This window comes from Erithacus rubecula (assembly GCF_903797595.1).
Source record: "Erithacus rubecula genome assembly, chromosome: 31".
Lineage (NCBI taxonomy): Eukaryota > Metazoa > Chordata > Aves > Passeriformes > Muscicapidae > Erithacus > Erithacus rubecula.
Genome location: NC_136682.1, coordinates 691,942 through 705,447, shown reverse-complemented (window position 1 = coordinate 705,447; position 13,506 = coordinate 691,942). Strand labels below are relative to the sequence as shown.

The 13,506-nt window shown below is 45.7% G+C and overlaps 1 protein-coding gene across 3 annotated transcripts in view; it reads right to left on the bottom strand.

Moving 5' to 3' along the window:
- The window catches only part of DIP2B (disco interacting protein 2 homolog B), a 65,513-nt gene extending 52,285 nt beyond the window's left edge, over window positions 1–13,228 (bottom strand). For all 3 annotated transcript variants that reach the window (XM_079329169.1, XM_079329170.1, XM_079329172.1), the window contains exon 1: window positions 13,015–13,228. In XM_079329169.1, coding sequence (XP_079185295.1) covers window positions 13,015–13,096 — 82 coding nt within the window. In that variant the 5' untranslated portion in view covers window positions 13,097–13,228. The remainder of the gene's footprint in view (window positions 1–13,014) is intronic.
- Between the last annotated feature and the right edge of the window lie 278 nt (window positions 13,229–13,506).

The following is a 13,506-nucleotide window of genomic DNA, read 5'->3' as shown; positions in this document are numbered from 1 at the left end:
TCTACAGAATTAGCTTGGCTTTATTACTATGCAAAAAGACAGGTAAATCCTTCAACTTACTCACTGAAAAACAGCTTTGAACTCTCTGCTTCTCACAACAGGGAAAAAATCTTGCCAGCTAAATTCTCTCTAGGCATGGACAGAGCAGGATTTAATACATAAGTTTAAAATGTCCAAGAAAAATTCTAAACCTACCAAAAAAAAAAAAAAAAAAAAAAAAAAAAAAAGGTAAGAATTGCCTCTGCCTGGTTGTTCCCAGCTCAGGGTGGAACCAGAGGAGCTTTAAATCCCCTTCCAAGCCAAACTATTCCATGATTCCATAGATTAGTTCACTTCCCACTTTAACACCAGTTCCTGATCCACAGCCTGTGTGACCTTTCCAGCCTCACCAGTGAAGAGATGAAAATTCAACATTCCCTTTTATTCCTGCTAGAAATGACAACAGAAAAAAAAAAGGACTTGGACAGGAACCATCTGTTCCTGTGCCTAATGGAGCCATAATCACTGGATAACAACCATTCCACAGAACATTCCCCTGTTTATAAAACCAGGGTGTCAGTGTAATAATATTAATGGGGAGCTGCTTGTGTCTTTTTGGATAAAAATCTGATATTCACAGCAGGCTTTGCTTTCAGCTGCAAACACCAAGCAGAGCAGCACAGACAGAACTCACAATTAGGGGGTGGAGGGGCAGCAAGAGCTAAAGATGTGTTGACAGTAATAATTTGAGATATTCTGCCAAGAAAGAGAAACTGAAGGATTAACATCCAAATAGAAAATCTGCAATTAAGCAAAAACCTCTGAAAGAGAAGGAGTGTGGACACAGCTCTGGGTTGGATCTTTGCCCTCCAATTTGTTCTCCAAAACTTCTCTGCTGACTCTGTGTGTTTCACAGAAATAAAATTCATGCCACGCCACGGAATAGTTTGTCAAGAGAAATGTTGATGTTTGGGAAATAAAACAACCACCTCTCTCCAACATCTCTTGCACAATAGGATTATTTCTTTTTTAGCACTGGGATTCTACAAGCACAACAGAGAACTACATAAAAAACAAAGAAACAAATTAATTCCTTGGAGAATTCCAGCTGAGATCTTCCTACTGAACACAGTGCTGACCTGCAGTGCCTGAGCATCCAAAAAAACACCTGCAGGCTGCAGTACCTCATTTGTAGCCAAGAAACTTTTCTCTAGCCCTAATTCTGCTGGAGAAAACACAACAAAATTCCTCCTGGAACCAGCAGGTCAAAGGCAGGTGGCCCCCAACTGCAGAAAAATACAAAACCACACAGAAGCCACAAGTGCAGGATGTGCTCACAGTGACCCAACACTGTGCTCAGAGTTCTCTCAAGTGTGATACCTGCATCAGTTGTGCTGTGCACAGGCAGGATTGAATATTTCATGTTAAAAGCTCTAAAAAGAGGAACAACAACAAAAAAAAAAAAGCCTTGGCCCAGAAGTGCAGCCTGTCAAAATCAACCACTCAGCTGACAGACAGTGCTGCACCCCTCAGTGCTGAGAAAGCTGGCATGACAGCCATAAATCACTCCAAAATCTTCTTTTCATGCAGAGGAAATGGAATGGTAAAGATCCAAACATGAAAACGTGCCCATTTTTAATTTGCTTGGTTGCACTCGTTTAAAATTGACGTTTGATACTCGAGCTTGTCTCTCCTTTTTATTTCTGCAGGCAGCAAGTTGAGAATGAGGAATTTAACACAGGGAGAAACCAGAGGAATTTATCCCAGGGAGAAACCAGAGGAATTTATCACAGGGAGAAACCAGAGGAATTTATCACAGGGAGAAACCAGAGGAATTTAACACAGGGAGAAACCAGAGGAATTTAACACAGGGAGAAACCAGCAGATCCCAGAGCAGAGGGAAGTCACACACAGGCTCCAGATGTTCTGCAAGGGAGCAGCTGCACACAGAACATCCCTCCTGGTTACAGCAGATGGGGTCAGTGCTCTCCTCAAAGACCCTCAGGAGGAAAATCTTGAGAATTCAACACAAAATCTTGGAATTCAGACACCAGCAGCAGCTCTGAGCTGCTGGACACTGACATGCAGGATTGTGTGATGCTTTCAGCTCCCTCCCTCCAGAGAGGCCAAGGAAGACCTGGGGATGCAGCAGTGCCTGGATGGACACAGGTTTCCTTGAGTCTCTAACAAAGGCTTGGAGCAGTTGGCACAGTGCCCAGCCTTGCTGCCTTCCTCCTCCTCAGATGTGCTTCCATCCCCAGATAAGGCTCTGGATTCACACCCTGCACAATCAGAGGGAAAGGACAGCACAGGAAACATCAGTCAGCTTTTCCCCTGGGCCAGGGAACTCCCTGCAGCAGCCAGCACAGTCCTTTGGCCAATGTCACAGCAGACAAGGTGCTCAGAGCTCCACCATTAACTGGTTCAGTGAGTTAACACACAGATCTGTCTGCAAGGGCACAATGTGCTGAAGGAGCAGAAATGCACCTTTCAACTAAGAATCCCTGAAACAGCTTCAAACAATCTCTCTGAATGGTGGAAACAATCCAACAACAGCAAGCTTACCCCGTGTGACAGCACCTCTTGGGGACTTCTTGTCACACTTCACCCACAGAAAACTATTCTGAAACAGCTCTTCCTGACAGCAGAATTATAGAAAAAAACAGCTCTGACATTTCCCAGGTCTCTCCACTTCCTTTCCTTCTCCTTTTCTTGGACTGTTTTACAGACTCCTCTCACTATGGCAGAGATTGAACTGCAATAATGGGAATTTCTCTGTGCCTGAGAGCCCCTGCACCCAAAGCAGGACCTGGTGCAAGGATTGCACTGCAATACTGGGAATTTCTCTGTGCCTGGGAGCTCCTGCACCCAAAGCAGGACCTGGTGCAAGGATTGCACTGCAATACTGGGAATTTCTCTGTGCCTGGGAGCTCCTGCACCCAAAGCAGGACCTGGTGCAAGGATTGCACTGCAATACTGGGAATTTCTCTGTGCCTGGGAGCTCCTGCACCCAAAGCAGGAGCAGCTGTAGCAGCAGAGCCCCAAGGTGCCACTCTGCAGGGTGGGAGCACCACAAAGCCACACACACACTCCCAGCTGCACCAGGGTCACATCCTCCAGAACCTGAAGCCAAACTCAAGAGAAGACAATTTCCTCCTTCTTCAGTTCTCAGTCAACTCTTTTCTTTTTTATTTCTGCCCAGATCATTGTGTCTCTGCTGGAGGAGGAGCCTGCAGTGCCATACAGTTCTCACCATTTCACCTGGTCTGTCATTTTCAACATTCTTCTGTCATTTTCAACATTCCTCTGTCATTTTCAACAAGAGAACATAAACAAGTAATTACTTTTCTAGGAGAACAGGCCAAGTTTTGGCATCCTGGAGAACTTTTATGACCATCACCTCCTCATTTTGTGTCTCCCTCCCTTGACTTTGTTGAATCCAATTAAATATCTGGAAGGTGAGAAAGAGAAAACGTCACCTTTGCCACAGATTCAACCTCCATAAATACATCCCTGAGAGCTTCCAGTGCATGAACCTTGATTTCCATTTGTCTTTTCCCATTGGGTTCAACCCCAGGAATCACCTTCAGATCCCAGAGGGAAGTGAACAGGTTGAACACCCTTGGCTGTGCACACTGATAACTGAGAAGGATCCCCCCAGGAATGGGAATCCTGCAGGGAAGGTCTGCAGGACAAACCTCTGCAGCTCTCCTGAGCCAGAGGATCCTATTCCTCAAAAATCCAAAAATCCAAACCTCCTCAGCCACAGGTAACAAAAAAAGGAAGATTTCAATCCCCCCTGTACAGAGATACAACAGAGAAATTGCAATCAGGGAAGGCAGGGAGGAGAAAGGTCCAATTTTTTTTTTTTTTTTTATTAAAGTCACATCTGTAAAAATAGCTTTGTTCAGATTTATTAAAAAATCAGCTTATCCACCATGAAAGAGAGGAGACCCAGAGCATGAGTGAGTAATTACCCCTAAAACACAGGACAGGAATCACAGGAACATCAGGAATGACTTAGCCTGATCCAAATGCTTTTCCTTAGAGCTCCCATGCTACAAGCAGCCACTTCCAAAAGTGTTTTACCAAAGCTCTGTCCAATGCAGGAGGATTTGGTGCACAAAAGGCAGAAGGTAATTATATCTTCCTGTTTGCTCTTCTTGCCAGAGATTTTTTTTTTTTTTTTTTTTGAAGGCCTACTGCAAAAAGAACTGCCTTGAAATCCTTCCAAGGCAACAGCAGCTCCAGGGTTATAGGTTTTTCTGATTTTGGGGAAATGTGAGAGCAAATTAACTCAGCTCTCTGTGCTTCTGGTCAAAATGACTAAAAGAATGTTCCCAAGTCCTTGAAGCTAATGGCAATTGGCCCTACACAATTTTTACATGCTGCAATTTTGAAACAGGACTTAACAAGTAAAGTGTATCAAACACAGGAATAACTAGACAGAAATGTTTGCTCAAGGTTTCTAGGTGTGGCTGCAGCCAAGACATAATGGGATTATTTCTATCTGACTCATTTGCTTTGCCTTCATCCACAATTCTCCCTATTTAGGACTCAGTAATTGACACTTTTCTGCACTACAGGACTTTTTAAAATCAGGACATTTTCAAGGAGGACTTGAAAATTTAAAGCAGAGAGGAGAAATGTCAGAAATACAGTGGGTTTGTGTCATGTTCAGCCAAACCTGAGCATCACCACCATGGAGAAGTTTCCTTGCAGCAGGGTGAGACATGCACCCAGTGGTGATCAGATTGGAAATGTCACAGTGGGAGTGACAAAATCCCCTCAGTCAGGAGGGTCTGATGTCCCCAGCATCTCCCCTCCTTCCTGCCTGGCAGCAAAAAATAACAACACTTCCCCCTTTTCACTTCCAACCCCAAACTGCAGAAGAATGGAGGTTTTCATTCCAATTACAATAAGAATTGTTCTTTTTTTAATCCACAAGGGATCACTTAAAGTTTCTGCCCTAAGAATAAACACAGGTCTCAGTCTCAAAAAACATTTACACTCGAGCATTTGGCCATTGGGAATCTTTTTGTAACACAAGAGGCTTCAGCTTCACCTTCAGTATTTTATCAGGACTGACACAAAAGCCCAAAAAAAAGTTTCAAAATAATTTATAATATGGTTCTTTCACATCTATGAAACCCAAAAGCAATGAAAGGTTTGGTATTTTTCTTAAAAAACACAACTTAAGATTCCTAAAAGTTCCATCCCGTGCCCTCTGCAGTTTGCCAAAGTTCAGAGCTTTGCACGGGATGGAAAGAGGGAGGTTCCAAGAGGTGAGAGCAGCCTGAGCTCTGCCAAGGCTTTGTTATGAAACCTGAGGACACACACCACACAACAGAGATGATTTTTATTTTATTTTATTTTTTTTCCAGCCTGGAGAGGCAGCACAGTTTCTCTCTCCCCTGCAAACACCATCAGGATCTTGCTCCAACACCCCATGGGACTCTCAGCAATCTCCTGAATGCCAGAAATGGAGCACCTTTAATAGGCATTTTCCACTTGTATTCAATTAAGGGAAAAAAAAAAAAGGTAGCACAGTTTAATAACTGCAGATCTGTTTATTCTCTACCAGCACTGCTGAGGATCTGGGACTTTTATCTCACTGGGATCACCTGACTCCTGAGCCCAGTCTCCATCCCAGGGTGAACAATCACAGCCTGGAATTTGCCATGTCACTCCTCAGCTCCTTGGAGCAGCTCTCCCTGTCCTCACCCCAGTGACAATGCACATTGTGAGCAGGGATGGCAGAGCAGGGATGGCCAGCACTCCTCACACCACAGCCCACAGTCACCTTGGACAACTCCTAACTCTGCTCTCACCTCTTGCTAGAAAAATCTTCAAAGCCTCCTTGGCCTCCTCAGGGTTTCTTTTGGCTGGGCAGCTCCTCTCTGGGATCACTGTTTCCAGAGAAATGCAAATTAAAAGTAGCAAAGCAAGTGTATCAGGCACCCCTGATGTACTCTGCTGCTCTCAGGGGGCAAATCAGCATTGCCAGAAAAGGTGCTTCAAACTGAAATGGCTCCTGGTAGGTTAATTAGCACCCCAAATGAAGAGCTGGTGCATTAAAGGGACAACAGGAAACACAAAACTTCAGCCTGTTCTGGAATCACACACAAGGACAGGGCCTGAAACCAAATCTTTCAGACTTTTTCTGCTGTATCATTCCTGCTTTGATCACATCCTTCCAACTTATGGCCAACCAAGTGTCCCATCAGAACTCACTTTGCTGCTACAAAACCAACTCCAAACCCAGTATTTCCAAAATCTCCCCTGGCTTGTCCCAGGACCAGATGTGTGTCAGGTGTGCATGAGGGAAGGGATAAAACAAAAATTCCTCCAAAGGTAACCTGTGCTGCTCTGAGAAATGAATGATAAACCTGTATTAGATGATCCCAAGTAAATTCCTTAATGCAGTGAGCAAAAAGCCAGGAATACAAACACTGACTCATCTTTGCAGTTTACCTTTATCTCCAATAAAAGACTCACTCATGCAACTCCTTTAGGACTGAGCCCCAGGAACAACATCCCTGCTAAGAGCAAAAGATGGAAAAAACATCCCAAACAATTCCAGTGCTGCACTTTAGACCTGATGTTTGACATTAGTCCTGATCCCAGAGGCAAAATGGGAGCTCTCCATGCACTCAGGCACCCAGCTGCAGCCATCCCAAATGGAATGCATTATTCCTGCATTAAAACATATGTTTTTCAAGGCAGCCAGCCATCCAGGGAGATTACAGGAGACCTAATTTTATCAGGCAGGGATACAATTCTCCTGGTTGTTTTTGCTCCCTAGGGACATGGAGCTGGTTGCCTGACTGCTGGGGAACAATTCCGTGGCTGATGGTTCAGGCAGGGACTGGAATTCTGGGCTCACAAAATGGATTAATGGATGCCCTGTAGGCTCTGTGGGCTCCCATCCCTGTGGAATTCAGCAAGACCTAGTTTGCATCAGCAATTCTCAAGTCAACAAGAATTAGGAAGAGTTTATGTTGGCAGAGAAGTGCTAAAACTTTTAAGAGGTTTTTTTTTTTTTCTTTCTTTCCTTTTTATCAGCTTAAGTTACATGAAGTAAAAGAAGGTGATTGCTCACAGCAAGGAAAGTTATGTTACTATTACATTACTATCTTTGGTATAAACTAACTTAAACTTACACCCTGCCTATGTTTACTTCAAGCAGTGTTTCCCAAACTCTCAGCTTTGAAGTTTGGAAAGAACACAAACTGATGGAAAGAGGAATTTTACTCCAAATATCAGGCAAGAGCAACAACCCAGCATTCCAGATGAGAAATTCAGGAAAATTCGTGTAGCAGCTGGAATGCTGCTGCTGCAGAGCATCCGTTAGCTATAAATCATTATTTCCTCACACACTGCAAATGGAGGAGTTTTCCATTCTAATTAACAGAACAAGACATCCTGCCCTGATGACTTGTCCCTGATTTCACAAGATCCCCAAAAAAAAAAAAAAATTTTTGGATTGAATCAGCCTCAGCAGAGAAAAATGCTTCAATTCCTCTCTCTGTGAATCCACGTCCAAAAAAGCAACTGAGTAACTCATGGAGAGATTCAGGAAATGCTTTTTATAACTGAGACACGGGGTTTAAAGAAAACCATCCCAAGGAATTATCTGCACATTGTATTTGAAAGAAATGCAAACAGGAACTCTCCAGCTTCTGCCCATCCCTTGGGAATGCTCACCATGAGTTCACTTTTTGGCTCCTGAAACTTGCCACTGAATAAACATGATAAATGCAGTGAACAGAAAACTTCATGACAAACACTAATCAGAGAGAGGGGATCAGGAAGGAACCATCATCCTTTCCACAACATCAGAAGCACAGGGGGTGCTCCATGGATTTCTGCAAGTTGGGAAAAGCAGCAGCAGCTCTGTGCAGCTCCTCTGCCACCCATCACATTTCCTACTCAATATTTCATGCTAGAGAATTTAAAATAGCAAACTGGAGATCAGTTATCTAGGACACCACAAACTCCAAATGCAGCTTTAGCACAGCTGTGCCAGGCCAGCAGGTCTGCTGAACATTCCCAGTCTGAAAATGCAAAATTCCCAGCTGAAATGGCAAATATCACCTGGAACTACTAAGAGCCATAAAATCCACTCTGGGAATCACTGCTGCTCCCATCCACCCAGTTGAGGAAACTGGTTCTAACTCCAGCAAAGCTTCACAGAAGCACCCAGGGAGGAGGTGCAGGACTCTTTTTAAAGCCTCTCATTTCCTCCTCTGCCCAAGGCAAAGGGTCAGAGCTGCAGCTTTTAACAAGAGCCCCAAAGTCACTCCTCATTTCCTAAGTATAAAAGGGACATCAGAAAAATATGCATTCTTTAACTTTCCTGGTTATTTTTTATTATTCCAGTCTGGATGCTCCAAAAACCTTCCTCCTCCTCCTCCTCCTCCTCCCCATGCTTACATGCTTCAGTCATGTACCAACAGTAAACCCAACTCCCACTCACAGTAGCCAAAATATTTCTTCCAGTATTTGTGTTTAACTCCCTCCCTCCAAACCATTAATCACTTAAATCATTCTGCTGTGACCATCTGCAGAGCAGAAATCTGTGATCATCTCGTGGACCTTCTGTTTGCTGCACTGGTGACAGATCTGGATTCTGCAGCTCTTGGTCACGACTGGAGCTGCATTTCCTTTTCCTGTGACACACACACTGCACTGAATTCCATGTGCTCCATGCTTGCATCACTTTTTCCTGGGCTGTGAAGCTAAAGAAAATACAATTTCATCCACAATGAAAGCAGATGAAGGATTTTTACTGGGATCTTTGTAGAGCCAAGCAAGGCTGGATGATCCCTGTGACAGCTCCAGAAGGTTTTAGGCATTTCAAAGCTCTCAAACTTTACCTGCACTGGCTGCACACAGACTTTGACTGCCTCAAAGCCCTGCTCAGATCTCTCAGCAGATTTGGGACCCATCTGCTGCCAGTCCTGCAGGTAAATTAAGGAAGCAACATTAAAGCTTTCCCAGTGCTGGTTTTGCCTAATGCAAGACATGTGGGTGAGATGCTGCATAAATGCACAAAAACCACCTGTAAGTCCTGTTAGCTACAGGCTGATCAGATCCAACTTGCTTATGTTTATAAAGCTCTTCTTCAACCTTTTCTGTGCTTTGCCCACAGTTCCTCTCTGAGTGGGGGAAGAGACTGAAGTGAAACCTTTCTGCTCACTCAGCACAATCCATACAACCAGTCCCTACTCAGACAATTACTTCCTTTGACTCTGTAATTTAAATTCTGTGCTTCAGCTGCTTAATCTATAAAAAAGGTCCTCACCTCCTCTGACAGGCGCCTGGCAATCAGAGATTGCAACCTGAAACACACAATTTTTCAAAGATCAGAGAAATACCCTGATTCCATGAGAAATTTTCAAGCCAAACAAAATAAAGGCTCTACCCACTTGCTTGAGTCAACATGTTTTCTTCCAGTAAGGTTCTATCCCATTTGGCTGGCCTTCAGTCCTGAGTTTCTAGTTTTTGCTGATACTCCTTTTTCCACACATGCCACCATCCTTCTGTTTCCTCAGCTTCTGAAAAATCCTCACACAAAGCTCTGCTCTCCAGAGAGAGACAATCAGCTTGAAAAGGAACAAACCCAGGTGCACATTCACAGAAACACCCAGCCAGAATCCCAAACCAGACAGCAAATGTGTGTTTAGCAAACAGAAACCAGCTCCTTCTCCATCAGGCAAAGGGGAAGAACCCAGAAGTGGCTGAAATTCTGAGCTGGAATTCCTCTGCCCTTCCCTGGATATTTGGGTGTTTCCAGCTGCCTTTCCCTCCACTGACACTCCTTTCCTGGTTAGAAACATCAGGCAGGACAGAAAGCACAGTGGCACAAACCCCAGCAACCCAAAAAGCTCTTTATGTGGGTGTTTAACCCCTGCAGAGCCAGGCTGGGCCAGAGCTCTCACCTGCAGGAGAACACAGGGGCAGGACAAGAGTGACAGAACGTGCCCTGGATGAAACAAATCCTCTGGAGGTGCCTAATTAGAGCCTTTGAGTCTGGATATTCCAGAGTTTCCCAGCTCCATTAATAGCTGGGATGAGGTTGATGTGAGAGGAGCTGCTGGAATGTTTCACCCAGGGTGTAAAAACACCCAAGCCCAGTGGTGAGGTGCTTTAAAATTAACATTTTCCACCGAATATGGGATGAAATCAGACATTTACCTTGTTCTGTGCACCCTTCAGCACACACTGAGAAGATTGCAAGGAATGTTCTCAAGCCAAAGGTGAGACTGAGCTCCCACACTCAGAGACGTGTGAAAATGGGGGAAAAGTCTCCTTTAAAGTTAATATCCCTGGCACTTTCACTCATCAAACAGAAACAGATGCAAATACAAAGACAGCCCTTCCCATCATTAGTGATGCATAATGTGGGTGTTTTACTGACAGATGAAGAAAAGCACCAGAAAGAAAAATATCCCAAAAGTGAGAAAAGAAGGAAAACATGAGTAATGAGCAGGTTCCAGGTCTCCCACAGCTCCATGACCCAATTCTCAGCTGATCCATTCTATTGTCACTTGAATATTCTCCCTCAGAGGGATCAACACTGATCCCTTCTGGGAAAAATGGGAGATCTCCCCAAGTTTAGCTTCACATTGACAGAACACAATGAATTCCTCTGCACACTTATAAATGAATGATTGGTCTCAAACCCATCAGCAAGACAGAGTAAGATGCAATTCCTGTTGATTAATGAACAATTAATGTTTCCTGGAGCATGTCCCACTGCTCTGCTCAGCCATTTTCACTGCACTCAGGGATGGGATGGCTGCTGCTGACCACAGGGCTCAGCAAGGAATAATCCAGAGGTAGAATTAGTCCTGTTGCTCTGTCTGCACAGATTGTTCCTTAAGAAACTCTCCTGGCTCATCACTGCAAACTCTGATTTCTATTTCCAGCATACATTAAAGTAATCCTGCTCCACTTTGCATCCTGCTTGCTGACACAGCACCTTTCACAACCACAATGTCAGATAAGGCTTTAATATTAGATTTCCCCCCCCGTTTTGTTTTTTAATTCTCTGCTCTGTGGTGGTTAGTAGTAGCAAATGTCTGGATGAAACTCAGTGCACACAAATGTTGGTGCTGCTGGAGTCACTGTCACATTGTCCATCAGGGACAGAGTCACCTCCTGCTCTCAGGGAGCAGCTCTCTCAAAAATCAGGTGTTCCTATGCAAAAAAAAAACCTGACAGAAATATTCACACAGACAACCCAAGCTGCAACAAGGGGGTGGAAAAAAAAAAAAAAAAAAAAGAATCAAGTGTTCTTATCTGAGCAACAACTGAGCAGTTGCACATGGAGCCCTGCTGCCATTTTTAATAAAATGCTTCTATTCAATATTGTTTACTGTCAACAGCCCATGGTTATATTCAGCTGAACAATGCACACACAGGCTTCAAAATCCCTCAGCTTAAGCCTCAAACTAGGGCGTATTTTTCAAGAACTCCACAATGACATTACCTCACTCCCCCTCCCCACAGCTCACTTATCTCAGCAACAACATCTCCTGAAAAATGTTCCCAAGAGTTTGGGGGGCACAGCCACCCAAAATTTTCTGTACTTGTGGGTTGTTTTTTTTTTTTTTTTTGACAGAAAAAGCGATTTGCACAAACAAATCCTTGATATGCATATTAAGAAATCCAAGTATTAAACCCACGAAGGGGCAGTGGATTTAATATTGAGAGAATTACTTACATAACCCTCAAAACTTCCCTCTGCAGCACCAAAGTTGAAGCTGTTGGAGCAGCTTGTTAAAGATTAGTGGGATGTCACAGCAGCCAGTCCAGCAACAGAATTAATTTATTTTTGAATTTGCAGTACAGGGTCAAATCATAATCAAATCAGGTCAAATCAAGAAACAAACTTCAGAAAATCCAAGCAAACGCTTCAAACATTTAACAAATTCTTTTAAAAACCCATTGAGTGTTACATTTTAAGCAACACCACCATTCCTTATTCTTTGTTATCACCGAGTCCCCAAAACCAAACACTAGATAAAGTTTTATCACTTTAGCTCAATGTCTGCAGAAAGTTTATCTGGAAAAGATTTAACAAAAGCTCCAAGCAGCCAAGCTCAGGGCTAGGAAAGCAGTGCTGCTGCCAGCGTGGGAGCAAATTCCTGATCCCCAAAGAGTCAAAAAGTCTCTTTTTTTATGCACTCTGGGCTCTGGGATAAACACAGCGAGGAAAGATGTGCCTGTAACTTGATTTTTTCTGAATTTTTAATGCTAAGAGAGATATGGATGATGCTTGTAGAGTGCTTTGCACCTCAGGGAATTGTGATTCTCTGGTTATTCCAGCCATGCAGTGAACCCTCCAGAGAAGCCACTGACTTTGGCACCAAGTTCTGTAGCCCTGATGGAGGGAGGAAAATTAGAATTATGCAAATCGGAGCTACCTGCTCTGCAACCTTCCCCTTCCTCCTCAGCTTCACAAGGGAGATCCACAACAAAGCTGCACCGAGAGCTGCGATTTAAACGCTGGGGAACAAAGACAAACCCATGGAAAAAAAAAAAAAAAAAAAAAAAAAAGGAAACAACAACAACAACAACAACAACAAAAATACCCAGCAAAAAAGCGCATGCTCCGAAGCGATTATGGCAAAAGAACTTATTCAGAAAGTGGCAATAACAGAGGGTTTGCCGGCATTATTGTGGCCAAAGTTGCAGCCAGAAGTGGCTGTGCCGGGGGTCCCTCAGCGACGGGGAAGAGGCCGCAGGAAAATCCGCCCCGCGGGAGGAGGGGGCAGCTGCCCTGCCCGCACCGAGATTCCCCGGGCGGCTCTCCCCGGGTTCCTCGGCTGCAGAAGATGCTCCCGGCGCTCACACACAGCCCCAGCCGGGCCGGGCCTTTGCTTCGTGCCGCGCTCCCTCACACGGACCCGGGCGCCGCTGGCGGCAGCCGCGCCGGTCCCGACCCCGCCGGCGGCCGCGACCCCCGGCCCCTCACACGGCGGCGCCCCGCGGGCAGGGCCGGGCGGGCCGGCGCTGCTCACTCACCTTCCGAGAGCTCCAGCTCCAGCTCGGCCAGCTGCTCGCGGACCTCGCGGGGCAGCGAGGACACGGCGGCGGGCTCGGCCATGGCGCGGGCGGGCGCGGCGGGGCGCGGCGGGGCTCAGCGGCCGCGGGGCGCGGGTGGAGCGGGAGCGGCCGCAGCCTCCGCCATGGCTGAGCGCTGAGCCCGGCGCCGCCGGCACGTGACCGCGCGGCGCGCGCGCCCCGACCCGCTGCGCGCCCCCGAGCCCCGCGGCGCCCCCGCGCGGCCCCGCCCCGCGCTGCAGCGGCTCCAAACCGGGTACTGCTCCAGAACCGAGCACCAAACCCGCTACTGCTCCAGAACCGAGCACCAGCCCGGTACTGCTCCAGAACCCGAACACTGCTCCCGGTACTGCTCCAGAACCGAGCACCAAACCCGGTACTGCTCCAGAACCGAGCACCAAACCCGGTACTGCTCCAGAACCGAGCACCAAACCCGGTACTGCTCCAGAACCG